The sequence below is a fragment of the Gymnodraco acuticeps genome, unplaced genomic scaffold (genome assembly GCF_902827175.1).
Source record: "Gymnodraco acuticeps unplaced genomic scaffold, fGymAcu1.1, whole genome shotgun sequence".
NCBI lineage: Eukaryota > Metazoa > Chordata > Actinopteri > Perciformes > Bathydraconidae > Gymnodraco > Gymnodraco acuticeps.
This window is the reverse complement of record NW_022989942.1, coordinates 246696-260846: the sequence shown is the minus strand read 5'-3', so window position 1 is coordinate 260846 and position 14151 is coordinate 246696. Positions and strand designations below refer to the sequence as shown.

General features: G+C 40.5%; 1 protein-coding gene across 1 annotated transcript; it reads right to left on the bottom strand.

The window, feature by feature from the left end:
- Positions 1 to 3122: 3122 nt before the first annotated feature.
- cp (ceruloplasmin) lies at positions 3123 to 12786 on the bottom strand. Its single transcript, XM_034210173.1, is given in 25 exon segments — positions 3123 to 3317; positions 3418 to 3523; positions 3789 to 3845; positions 3937 to 4076; positions 4671 to 4762; positions 5162 to 5233; positions 5393 to 5448; positions 5615 to 5721; positions 5947 to 6075; positions 6190 to 6329; positions 6538 to 6742; positions 6928 to 7140; positions 7235 to 7373; positions 7577 to 7791; positions 8398 to 8442; positions 8536 to 8676; positions 9134 to 9273; positions 9949 to 10087; positions 10184 to 10346; positions 10510 to 10601; positions 10682 to 10855; positions 11061 to 11117; positions 11120 to 11272; positions 11356 to 11600; positions 12477 to 12786. Coding segments are annotated over 25 exon segments (3207 nt in total). The 5' UTR covers positions 12638 to 12786; the 3' UTR covers positions 3123 to 3291.
- Between the last annotated feature and the right edge of the window lie 1365 nt (positions 12787 to 14151).

Genomic DNA, 14151 nt, shown 5'->3' with positions numbered 1-14151 from the left:
AGGGGGGGTGTACAGTGGGTGGTCATTGAAAATGTGTTCTGATATATGTTCTTCACAGAAAATGAGCCAAGGAAATTGAGTGTGGGTTTGATAAAATGATTTATCATATCATTTTTCTTTAGCTAAATAATGAAAACGGGTCCCAGAGACCCGAACACCATACAAGGGTTAAGTATGTTTTTTTCCAGCGTGGTAGGGGTAACAAGACTTTTTTCTGTGGTTAAAATGTATATATTTTTTGTAGCTAGAAGTCTGTTTGGAAGTGAATGATCACCCTCCTCACCGTCATCATGACTGTGGTTGTCTAACTTGGTTTTGAAGCTGAATCAAATATTTGTTGATTCTTTTACATACATACTTAATTACCATTGTTATTACTGATTACTGCCAAACAAGTAGGTAACACAAAACTGAGATCGAAAAGCTTATCTTTATTTATCCAAATTGACTTGCATATTTGACACATGTATGACTAGCTCTATATATTTAAGAAACACAGGCTGCTAGTAGAGTGAGATCTCACAGAAAGCACCGCCTTCAGAAAACATCTGCTTTGTTTAGTTCTTAGATCTGCAACTTGTTTCTTACACACAGCATGCTGTAGAGCTCCAACTGGGTCGATCTGAGTAAGTGTGAGAGACAGGAAGAGAAAGGGAGAGCATGTGGGAAAGCAAGTGGTAAGAAATCCCTTCACATCGTATTACCAGCCAGTTTAGCTCTTGGAATTCACGCCTGTCTCCATGCTCTTTTTAACACCTCTGCAGCTATCACATCATTAATTAAGCTTATGTCGAATGTGCCCAGAGAGCCTGGTGTGGGAGAGAGATACGACTGCAGGCACCACAAGCCATCTGCTTCCAACATGCTGATGTCACAGGCGATCAGACCTAATAGGCCCTCTGTCCAGGCAGAGCCAGAACAAGCATTTGTATCAGCAGCTCTTTAACAGGGCACTTTTTTAGAGCCTGATACTGGGCGGTCTGCTTCTCACTTTAAAAGACACCTGCATGAAATGGAATTACACACTCCAAAATAGATGCACATTTGACAAGCACTTGTAAATTAACTTTAAGAAGATAACAAGTCCTCATGGGAGGTGATGACGAACCAGCAAAAATATAGGTACAAGTATTTTTTCCTATATTTGTCTGTACTCCTAGTTAGAAACTTTAGCCTTTCATCTTTATTAATATAATGCCATCTTCTGTCTAGTGGACATCTTATTGAGACCCATTTATCTCTCAATAGCTCCAGTATGACATATGTTATATCATCTTGAAAAGATAAGTATGAACTAATAGGTTATTTTAGAAAATGGATACCCTATATAAAATATTAAAATTCAATAAAGATGTTATTGCCGGACTACCTTCTTTCTCATCTTTTGTTAAAATGTGTTAAAGATGTGAACAAGTTTGTAGTATAGGCCATGAGAGCTGTACTTTGTCGGAATGTTACATTTGTACTTACATTTGATGTTTTGAGTGTGTAAGTGAGTTCCAATCACAGACTTTATTGTCCCAATGTGAAGTATAGCACCATTCATGCACTTTATACCCAGATGGTGCACTCACAGTGTTAAAAAAGTTGAGTGTAGAACGCAGGACACTTCTCATACTCAACGAAAGCCATCCAGGCCACAAAACAGAAATGGTGGATCCAGCCAGGATGGCGATCGATTGTTCCGTTCGATTGTTCCATACGCTTTGCAAAAATGTGAGCTCCTATGAATTACTTTTTTTAAGTTGAGATTGGAAGGGCCACATTTTAAAACGTTTCTTACAAGCTGATTCTGAAATGTCAAACATGGCCACCTTATTGGTGAACACATTGTATTTGGGAAACATCATGGTCTTCCCTCTGGTGAGCCCTTCAAGACAAATTTGGATAACTAATCTGTTCATTTGACATCTTAGCATTTTGGATTTCTGGCTATTTTGAATATCTTAGCCTCACATGTTGATAGCCTGGCTTCATCAAATCTCACCTCTATCTTTATATATATATAATATGTTTGCTTCAACAACAACTAGAAACAGACACACACTATGTTGGCTTTTGGTAAAGCCACCATGGTTGAGAGTGAGAGTGTCAGGCAGAGTTTCATAGTTTGATATGACAGAGCTCGTCATTGAGACTCAGTACAGGTTTAGATCAGAACTGGCATTATGGGCCACATTTCATGGTCTGAATCTTTTAAATTCCATTTCCTTGTCAGCTAATGGAGGACTGCTTACATAACACTGATCTGCACTCGGTCAGCGTGTGTGTGTGTGTGTGTGTGTGTGTGTGTGTGTGTGTGTGGTGTGATGTGTGTGTGTGGTGGGTGTGTTGTGTGTTGTGTGTGTGTGTGTGTGTGTGTGTGTGTGTGTGTGTGTGTGTGTGTGTGTGTGTGTGTGTGTGTGTGTGTGTGTGTGTGTGTGTGTGTGTGTGTGTGTGTGTGTGTGTGTGTGTGTGTTTCTAATTGTTATTAATGTGTGTGTGTTAGGTGATGATAGTTAATCCTCACAATCTCCTATAGAACAATGAAAGTGGCAAACTGCAGATTTATTTGAAAATCCAAGTCTAGGGTAATCTGAGGACAGGACTCGTGGACCTTGCATGTTGAAGCCCCATAAATCAGTGCATTTCGAGTTGTATGTTGATTCAAACTTCCTCGATCACAGTGACATCATCTGGATGAAAATAGGAATTGCCAGGTCTGTGGCAACATGCAACTTTATTGCTTTAGCACAGCAATAAATTGCTTCCTGGGTTTAATCTGAACATGGTTCACGACGAGCAGAACAAGTGTTAGTCTTGCATTCATGCAGTGCACCAAGTGTAGGCTACTATGTTTCTAGAAAGTCAGACCATCACAGTGCATGAAGCAGCTACAGACAGATGGGTCAGCAACATCTGAGCTGATTTACAACACTGTAGCAATCACGCCATGCAGAACACAGACTGCTACCACTGCTACATTTCAGTCCATTAAAGTGATGATACTGTAAACAGAAAATCCACCTGTCACAGTTTCTTCTTTGCCTCAAACAATTCAAAGGGCAAGGCAATGTACTGTCAGGCTCTAGTGCCCCCTGCTGCCTGACTGCTGTTGTGACAGGACACACATTACTGTCATAACACTTTTACATTTTTTTCTTTATTGTAGTTTTACAGGTTTGGTGTTATTTTCGGGACATTACAATCATTTACGCAATATGGAACAAGACCAAATTACTGAATTTGATTCTGGAATAAAACTTTAGCTTGACCTGCTGTCTTCTTTCTTGATCCTTTTTTTTCAAAAGTTCAGCCAAATAGTCCTGTCTTCTTTGCTGTTGAAGACAAACCAACATGTTTTCTTTGTACAGTATCCTGATGTTATAACTATTTTCCACAGAGCAAATGTGTCTTGCTTCCCAAATGTTCCCTTACCTTTCTCGGTAACAGTATACATCGCCTCCATGCCACCTTTAATATGGTCAGTGACGTGACAGTGGAGCAGCCAGGTACCTGGATACTGAGGACGCATCTTTACTGTCTGAACAGGGAGAAGATAGTCAAAGATAAAAAAGATTGGCAAACTAACACTTCGATAAAGAACATGTATGTTAAGGAAATAACTACGTTGTTAAAAGGATTAAAGATGTATCTATAAAACAGCTGATGAATAACGAAATTGCTGGGGTTACACCGATCACTGAAGTTACACCTAACTTATTGGTGTTCAAATAAAACAAGAAGCACTTTTAAAGTTTCAAAAGACAAATTGAATCAGCTGAATCTGGCTTTTTTGGTGGTTTTACCTGAAAGGTGGCTGGAAACAGCTCATACACATCAGTACGATGAGGGCCTCCACCCAGCTGGGGAGAAAGAAGAGTTGGTATTTATGATTACCAGTTTGTAAAATGTGCGATTGTGCAGGTGTATTGCATGTTCGTGTTTTTTGCATACCTTATATTCCACACTGTGTCCATGCCAGTGGGCAGAGTGTATGTCCACATCGTTGCCCATTCCCATCAGGTACCAGTACACCTTATCACCCACCTCCATGTTCAAACCATTCAGATTTGCATACATGTAACCATTAATGGCTGTATACACAGAAAACAGAAACAAACATTTATTGAGAATACATTATGCATGTGAGGGAATAATTCTGTCTTTACTCCTAGATATTTAACCTTATTGCCTGTTGACGTTAATAACCAACCAATATTCTGTTATCTCCTTTAAGGAATGTGCTCCAGCACTTAAGGGTCAGTTTTATGGCCTGATAGGGGAGTTTACGACTGTGAGAACGCTGGCTTTCTAAGCTCCACAGATGTGAGAGACATCTCCTGTGTCTCCTCCAGATGTTTACGTCTCCCCAATATGCTCATTAACTCTCTGTAAACTAGTTAAAAGGTCTATCGAGAGATAGGCTGGGCAGAATTGACATGACAACCCACCCGTGCAGTCAGAACCTTTTGCTGCTGTGACTTGTGATATGAATTCTCCGGCCGTTGACTTGTAATAAACTATCATTGTTTGACATCAAAGCTCCAACTCTCCTCGTGTCTCTCTGAGTCCTGACTCTCCATTGCTGCAGAAGTTTCCCTTACAATGCACATTATATTAGATGATGAAACAAAAATATCCAATCTTTCAAAATGATGCCATTTTTTTTGTGCACATATTTGTCTCACCATGCATCTTGTTGCTCTCTATGAATGTTTCATCATCCTTCAGGTTTGGGCGAGGGTTTCTGATGTGTGTCCGGATATTTTCGTCCAGATACCTGGAATAACAACAGCAACGATAAATTGCCAAACATTTGAAAGAGATGTGTTTTATAAAGGGCAATTTAATTTAACCCAAAAGGTGTTGAACTATTTCTACTGATGATATACTCCCATTTTAAATGCTGACAGTTGGACTGTGGACTATCTTGATTATCTGTGAAATAGTGTCTAGACTAAAGTGTTTGGTTTTTATTTTTATAGCACAATTGAAATTCCATTCCATGCCATTAAAGAGGCAAAATAGGTTTCAGGCACACTACCTCAGAATTTAAATCAAAAACAGCCTTTGCGTCGCTAGATACAATGAATGATATGGATCTGGTTTTGAATTTATATGTGTGTGCTACTAAAGGACTACAAAGTTTTAGGTTAGTTTTAGGTTAGTCTTCACTTACCAGCTTTCATTCTCATCAAAAATCAGGAAAAGAAGCGCAAACTCTTCCACTTCCTTCCGCGCACCAAAACTCCTGGAGAAGGGAACATTGTTTATAAAAGTGAACACTAGCACTATAACATACTCCCCGCTAAATCACACAAGCGCATTATATGAACTCAATGAAATGAATAAGAATGACCTAGGTTAGGTAGTTCAAATGTTTTGTTTTTTAAGTTGCAGGGACACTCACCTGCTCCAGCTACGACGACAGATCACCAACGGACCAATCAGACCGCTGTACATGTCCTGTTAGGCAGTGAGACAAAATAAGTGTGTTTATGTGTGTAAATGTGTGTGTAAATGTGTGTGTGTGTGTGTGTGTGTGTGTGTGTGTGTGTGTGTGTGTGTGTGTGTGTGTGTGTGTGTGTGTGTGTGTGTGTGTGTGTGTGTGTGTGTGTGTGTGTGTGATTACCTTGGTAACATCAGCAGTGGAGTAGTATGCCGACACAGTGCACTGCTCCTGCTCTGGGGTTGGTCCTGTATTCTTCGTAACGTACCAGTAGTACGAGTGAGTCTCGCCTGGGAATTACATGTTTTCAAGTTATAGAATCCAGAATTAGGATGAGGAAAAGACACAGATTACTGAGGCCAAATAAAACGGTCTTGATATTTTTAGAAATAAATGCCATACAGTAGCTACATGCTCTAGTTGTATAACAAAAATAATAATGAAATGAATATATAAATAAAAACTTGCATTGAAAATGTTCAGTTTCTTTCTAAGCTGATATTTTACATCTCTACCTGGTTGGGTGAGATGGACATCTGGGGTTTCTGTCTTGACTCCATGGGCGTGGATGGAATAAGGCCTAGACGCCATGTTTTTAAAAACCACCGTAACTTTGTCTCCCACATCGGCATGAATCATTGGACCTGGAAGAAGGAAAAGTGTTGTTATTTCAAGAAAAATCACGCTGGAAAATACAGCATGTTTGAAAGTATTTTTATAATCACAATTTTTGAATTTTTAATGTACTGAAAGCCTACCCAAAATACCGAGGTGTTCCATATCAGCTGCTCTTTCCATCTGCTGAGTGAACTTTTTATTGGTGAACCTGAGGTAGACCACCTTCTTGTAACTGGAGCCTATAAACCCACCCTGCTGGTCCAGGAAGGCAGGAGCAGGGCTGCAGCGTGAGAGAGAGACAGGCTCAGATGTGTAGAATAATGTTAAAATATAACAAGAACTGCACAAATGTATATATGAGAAGTGCATGGTGTCCATTCACATCTATCTTTGAATGCAAATGTTACAGACAATTTTCTGTTGATATTCTGTACCCATTATTTGTGATTTACTTTGGTTATACTGTACATGTGTAGGTGATTCTGTACCTGTCCGGTCCGCGAAACATCTCAGTCTCCCAGGTACGATTTGGAGAGTAGTTCCAGTCCACTTCCATGGCAGCGATGTAGTAGGTTTTTGAGTGGAGCATAATCTCACCCTGACGCTGCAACAAGCTGCACTTCTGTACCGTGTAGTTAGCTCTCATTCCAGCACGATATTGGTTAACTGTAGCTGACACCACTTCAAACTGACCTGAAACACACACACATCATATGTAAAGTAATATACCACACACAGGCCATGCCTAATATCAACACCAGACACGTGTTGAGCTTTTTAAAACCTTATAGGTTGTAACAATGTCCCTGAATTGTCTTACAAGCACACTGTAGGATGACAGTGTGTGTGCCTGTGTACAGCATGAGGGATCTACATACCCATGCTGTCTGGCTCCATAGTGACAGTGTGTGAGATGTGAGGGAAGACGCTGATGGTGTCCCGTCGGTTCTGGCGGTAGATGAAGCGATTTCCCTGGAAGTAAAGGCTGATGACGTCTGTCTCTGTACCCAGTCCTGACACATGCCACGTTACTTTATCCCCCTTACACATGGTCAGACCTGGGAGGTTTCTATACACAAAGCCATTGATGGCTAAAAATATGAGATAAAACAAACATCAAATGGGGCCAAGCATAAGGAAGTTACAGGTTGAGTGAGTAGGTGTGAATGTGTGTCTCCTACACACCATGCATCTTGTTGCTTTCTATAAAGGCGTCGTTAACAGTGACAGGACCAAGTACGGTTCTCTTGTTCTCGTCCAGATACCAGCTCAGGTTCTCATCAAATGTTGTGGCCATGAGGTGGAACTCTTTGTTATAGTTCTTCTACATGAGGAGAAGAGGGAAATAAAAAGAGGAAAGGTGTCAAATGATGGTTTCATTGCTACATTTAAGTCATTTTGATTTGAAGTCTCCTTTTCTAGAATGCCTTTTTGTCCCAACACAGCAGACGTCCGATCAGACCTGAGAATAACAGACACAATACGATGTGACCTAATCAAACAAATTATTTTGTGCAAGCTTCTCACCTGGACTCCTTTCTTCAGGGACCCAGGTCGACAGATGAGGAGCGGTCCCATCAACCCAGAGTGGGTGTCTTTAACAGGGTCCACTCCAGAGTAGTATAGATAGGTCAGACAGTCAGCCTCCCCTTGCACTGGACCAGCACCCACTGGCACTGTCCACTCATAGGTGTAGATTGTCCCGGGTCTGACTAGAGCAGCTGGCAGAGGGGTCACTACTCCTGATTACATAGATTTATATAGAGAAACGTAGTTATTATAAGGGTAAGAGGGGCCACCTCCTTGTTTAAAAAAAAAAGAAGCCCCCTGCTGGCATTCTTTCTGATACTCCAGTGGTTGCAAGAAGAAGTCGAATTGCAAAGTCTATGAGAAAACTTGATTTATTACTAACGAGGTTTTCAATACAGCAAGTTGTTCATTTAAAAAAAATAGATTTCGAGAATAAAATAGAAGATAAAGCAGCATATGATTTAGGCCATGGCTTTCTTGTGATTGACATGTCTCTGCTAAAGTTTTGTACAATTTAGGTTTTGTCCGTTTTTTGTCTGAAAACCCACTCACAATGTGTTCATGTGCATCACATTAAACTGTAATTGCTGAATAACATTGCCTTGTTTGGCATTTGGTTGTACTCAGTTCCACCCTCTTTGTTTCATTTTAGGAAAAGAACAAAATGACCAAAATGACAAACTCAAGGTTTCAAAGCCCATGGTAATGTTACTGCAACTAAAGTATTTGTACTCCTTTTCAACAGTCTATAATTGGTGATAAGTATAATTCACGCTAACCTCAGGCTGGTATTGTATTAATTCAAGTTTTTTACTCACTTGGTTCCTTTTTCAACTCGCGTAGTTTCTTTGCTGTATGGGACTCTGAGGAGAAGAAATTTAGGAGGGGAAAAAAATGGATTTCATTTTTGTGTCTTGTGCACAGATAAAAGTGTGTGTATATGTGCTTGTATTTACCTTCCAGTTCATTGTGATAGAGCGTCCCACTGTCTTCTATACTGTACTGAACACCATGTGGCTGTATGCTGTAAGGCCGGCTGGCTTTGTTCTTAAACACCACCTTGATAGTGTCCTTCTCTTCAGCTCTCAGCACTGGACCTGCAGACATGGATGGATACAATCACACATGTTAGAAATGTAGGAGCATTAGGTTTTCATTTTTTATGGAGATATCTCATTGTGGTAACAAGATCTTTCTAAAATATTTTTGAAAGTTTTGCATTGAACCCTAGTCCTGTTATGTAATGGATTCCAGGACAGCAAAGAAAGAGGTCCAACATATGAACAAGGACTAAAATGATCAATGCCTTTAATGACAATGCTTAAAGGTCAGAAGAGAAGAGAATTGTTGTACCCAACATTTCGTTTGGTACAACAATTATATTAAATGTCACTACATTCAATACATCAATAGACAACAACAACAAAAACAGTAAACTGCAGAATACAGTAATAGGTGATTACAATAATGGCTAGCATTACCTACGAGCCAATTGGTTGCATAAAATACCTAATATCTGAAACATCTATAAAACTCCAGCACATCCTGGATTACCCATTATTCCAAGGTGTTGCTCCTCTGGGCTGCGTAGCATCTTTGTTGTGAAGGTGTTGTCAGTGTATTCCACATAGCGGACCTTCTTATAGCGGCTTCCAATACGGTATCGACCTCTTGTTACAAACTGTTCTGCTTCACTACACAGCCAGACACACACAGTGACACAGTACACATGATTAACTGATGACTCTATACATCAAGAACCAGCATGGACATTTTTGTGAAATTGTGTGCATGTGTGTGTGGGTGTGTGTGTGTGTGTGCGTGTGTGCGTGCGTGCGTGTGTGTGTTGTGTGTGTGGTGTGTGTGTGTGTGTGTGTGTGTGTGTGTTTGTGTGTGTGTGTGTGTGTGTGTGTGTGTGTGTGTGTGGGTGTGTGTGGCCTAGCATTACTATACTTGTGGGGACCTAAATCTGTCACGTGTGGGGACTCGCCTCCCTTATGGGGACAAATTGGAGGTCCCATGAGGGGAATCATTAATTTTAGGGTGAAGACTTGGTTAGGGTAAGGGTAAGGGTTAGGGTTAGGCATGTGTTGGTTATGGTTAAGGTTAGGATAAGTCTCCAGGAAATGCATGTAAGTCAATGTAATGTCCCCTGAAGTGATGTATACATGGTGTGTGTGTGTGTGTGTGTGTGTGTGTGTGTGTGGTGTGTGTGTGTGTGTGTGTGTGTGTGTGTGTGTGTGTGGTGTGTGTGTGTGTGTGTGTGTGTGTGTGTGTGTGTGTGTGTGTGTGTGTGTGTGTGTGTGTGTGTGTGTGTGTGTGTGTGTGTGAGTGTGTGTGTGTGTGTGTGTGTGTGTACAGTAACCGACCCATCAGTTGGTGGGATGGGAGCGTAATCCCAGATGTCTTCTTCAGCAGCAATGAAGAAGGGTCTGAGTTCACCGTGTGGCTGGGGTTTATGGACGTTGGGAAAACATTTCTTGATCTCAAATATAGCCTGCATTCCAGCTGAACAAAACAACAAAAGAAAATACTGCACAGTTATACATTTGTGGCAAGATCATCCTGCTTGAATCAAAATAAGAATGGGGGAAGTTAGCCCACCTGTCAAATGGTCATTGATGCCGCAAGCCAGCAGCCAGTGTCCGGGGTTGTCAGCTACCATCTCAGCTGTGGTGCTGGAGGCGGGGAAAAGACTGACTGTGTCTGTGTGGTGGTTCTGCACGGTCAGGATCTGGCCATGGAAATGAACCGAATGCATGTCCACCTGTTGGAGATAAATTACATTTAAACTGAGTTCAGACCAGATGCTTAACACCAAGACATTACGTCAAACTGACTTGCATCCTTGAATAGTTTTTAAACATTTGAAAAGCATTTAATTTGAGCAACAGCAACCGGAAGACCTATACAAAGTATTCAATATTTACCTCATTGCCTAAGCCAATCAAATGCCAGTGGATCTTGTTGCCTTGGCACATGGTCAGTCCAGGCAGGTTACCGTACAGAAAACCGTTTATGCCTGTAATCCATACTCAGAGTTAAAGGTATTCAATGGAAGGGTATGGGTATTTGTATGTAGACTAGGATGTTCACCCTCACCATGCATTTTGTTGCTCTCAATAAAATCTTCATCATTCTTCAGGTCCTTGGCAGGACTTGTAATGTGCGTCCTGATGTTTTCATCAAGGTACCAGCTGAAGTTCTCATCTGCCACCATGAACAGCAAAGCGTACAGATAGTCGCTTGAGTTGTCTCCATGTAAGTCCAGAGTTCCTACAGAGAAAAGGACATTTAGGTACAATATGCATTAATGTACTGAAGGGGAAAGTTCACAAAAGGTCATAAAAAATTGGGTGGCTATAGAGGGGACAATACAAAGGGGGAAATAAAAGTACAAATACCTGAAAATAGTACTTAAGCAGCAGTAAATGTACTTAGTTTTACCACTAGATACCATAAGGTTAAAGTGTTCCTGTACCTCTCTTACAGATGATGAGGGGTCCTATCAGTCCTGCGCTGATGTCTTTGGTGGGCTGACGTGGGAGTGGTAGAATTCGGTCAGGCAATTGCTGTCCTCTGGTGTTGGACTGTGGGTCTCTGGGAGGGTCCACTCATACGTTACTATGGAACCTGGAGCCACTGAGTCGTCACGCTTTAGCTCTGGACCAGTACCATCGGGGTAAAGAGCGCCTGAAGAGACAGAAACAAGCTCACAAGGTCACATATCTATCTTTCTGTTATTAAGTCTGCCTTATGATTCATTCATTCCTCACCCTCATTGCCCTTGCTGTAGTTCAGTCCATGTGGGTGGATGCTGTAAGGCCTTGTTGCTATGTTCTTCAGGTGCACGATGACAGTGTCTCCCTCCTCGGACATTAGCAGAGGTCCAAGGTAGCCCAGCCAGTCTGGCTTTATCACCTCTGTCCTGTAGGAGGAGTCGGTGTACTGCTTATACACGGCCTTCTTGTAGGTGGAGCCGATACGCTGGGGGCCTTTTTTTAAAAATACTGAGGCTTCTCTGCAGAGAGAGAGAATGGGGAACATGATGGATAACAGTTAAAATATCTCAAAAACCTGTAATAGGCTAAAGCAACTGAAAAAAACACAAAAATACTAAAGTAGATGCTTAAAAATATATATGTCTACCTGCTCATCAAGCCATTCAAATTGGAGATTTTATTTGTGATGAAAAGCACATCACTAATAACATTAACCATGACTCAGTGATATTCAAATGTTCCAGATAACAGTGTGTACTAAATAACTTTTTTATCTGTACACTCTTAATGGACTTGACAATATTTTGGACACAAACATTCTGCTGAGATTATTCAAGGTGTGTCTTGTGAGGCCTTCATGAACCTGATACATTCTTCATTAATTACATAAAAATGTAGATTTATTTCTGTTTCTGAATGTATCCTATCTAGTCGATTTGAGAGTACAGTTTGTGTTTTAAAGCATGTTGACCAGAGATATTAGAAGGACAAATAAATAATTCAAATATAGAACAAGAGTAGCCTGAACAGGCAGATTTATTTTAATTTTTAAAAGTAAAAAGTAAAGTAAAATGCCTTTTGCACAAAAAGTATATAACAAATAACAGACTTGTGAACAATCTAAAATTTAAATAATCAAAATGTTGTTTTAGATCTTTTTCTGAAATAGAGTTACTTAAGTTTATATTTATACATCGAAGGGGTAAACTGTAAATATCCATGGAGTTTAAGTGAGATAATGTAATGGAGGTGTAATGGATATTTAAGGGACCGAGAAATTGGAGATTACATTATCTCTTTAAGTAATGAGGAGTCTTGCTTTTCCTATTTGGATCAGTTAGCGCTGACTGGCTGACTCCACCATAAAGAAGGCAGTGTACTGTGAATGTACTTACTCATCCTCCTGCAGCGTGCGGTTTTGAATAATGTTCATTCCAGTTGGAGCGTAGTTCCAAGAAACTTCCTCTATCCTAAGGAAGTACTCTCTCCTCATCCCAGACACACATGCTGCTGCAAAACAGAGCAGCAACACTCCCCTTAATCCCAACCGATGCATTTTGAAGATGCAGCGCTGAGACTTCAGCAAGTCCACTTCAAAACTGCAGGAAGATTATTTTTGTTCAATGATGAGGAATACAGTATAATGATAATGACAACAGTGCAGACAACTGAGAGCTGTTTGTCAGTCTGTCTGAGGGACTTTTGCCCCTCTGTGTGTCTTTATACCCCATGTGATGACTGCTGGGAACAGCCAAGCAGGGCAGAGGGGTCATTGACATTCAGAAACAACCTGTCACAGAGATAGAGTGACTTATGTCAGAACAGAACGTTTTTTTATGCAACATCCACTTGGGATCAACATATTTTACCACTGACTTTTTTTTTTCTGTACTTTTGGAAATGTGGCTACAATTCAAGTGTTCTCATGAAAAGCCAATGATGAAGGGCCTCAGGTCAAAGATGATGTCCAAATGTGACATAGAATAGGTAAAAGAATTTTCCAAACTAAGTAGTTTATGACTTCAGCACTCATTTGAAGGGCTTCCATCTGATTCTGAAGTCAGTTTAGTGAAGTCGGCTTTGAAGACTGGTTTATGATTTTGTATTTTTCTTTAAAGGTCGGGTAGGTCATTTTGGAGAAACCAGTTCGAGTGCGTTAGAATTTGAAAATACACAGCCGGAACAAATCTGCCACTTCCTTACAGAGCCCCTCCTTCAACACACACGAACGCGCACATGACCAATGAGGGCACGAGATAAGTGTGTGCACAGATGGAAGGCTGACAGGCAGGTAGGCCATCCAGTTATTTGAGCCGTATTCAGATATTCATTGCTTTCGGGATGTTAAGAGCATTCCATGGAATATAACAAAAAGCATATCTCGAGCCGGTCTCTCAAACGTACCTACCCCACCTTTAAGTAATTGTATTCAATTATGCTATGAAAATAAATGGAACTTTTTCTTCCTGCATCAACTATGTTAATATTCCGATTAATTTGCTAAAAATACGTTTTGTAATGGGCTTGGCTCTTGGGGTCTCAGACCACATTTACTCAGTTTTCAGTCCTGATGTGGGTCAATACCCAGCAATTCTGGAAACTCCAGGACTGAACACACATGGACTTACGGTACATTTGTGTCAGAGACCCTCCTCCTCTGTAAGAACAAGTTGGAACAAAAGTTACATTGGTTGAATGCCAGATAAGTTGATGGAAACATTTAATTTAATGTTAAAATTTGAAAGCAGTTCAGCAGGGGATTCAAGCAGGCATTCACATTGATTGGGATATTTGTACACAGCAAAATAATATGTATGTATGTGTTTGTGTTAAGATATCATTATGTTATTTAAGACATTTTAAGTGTGTTTGTCCATTTGTTTTAGAACTGATGAAGGCCAAAGTTTCAAAGTCTACAATACTGCCAAGTAAATATATTTTGTTGCCAAAAAATACAGACACCCCCCCCCCCACACACACACACACACACACACACACACACACACAATTCAACCTGTTTTTGTTAACAGAGGTCAGCTTAATGACTTACTCGAAACTTCAGATTTTTTT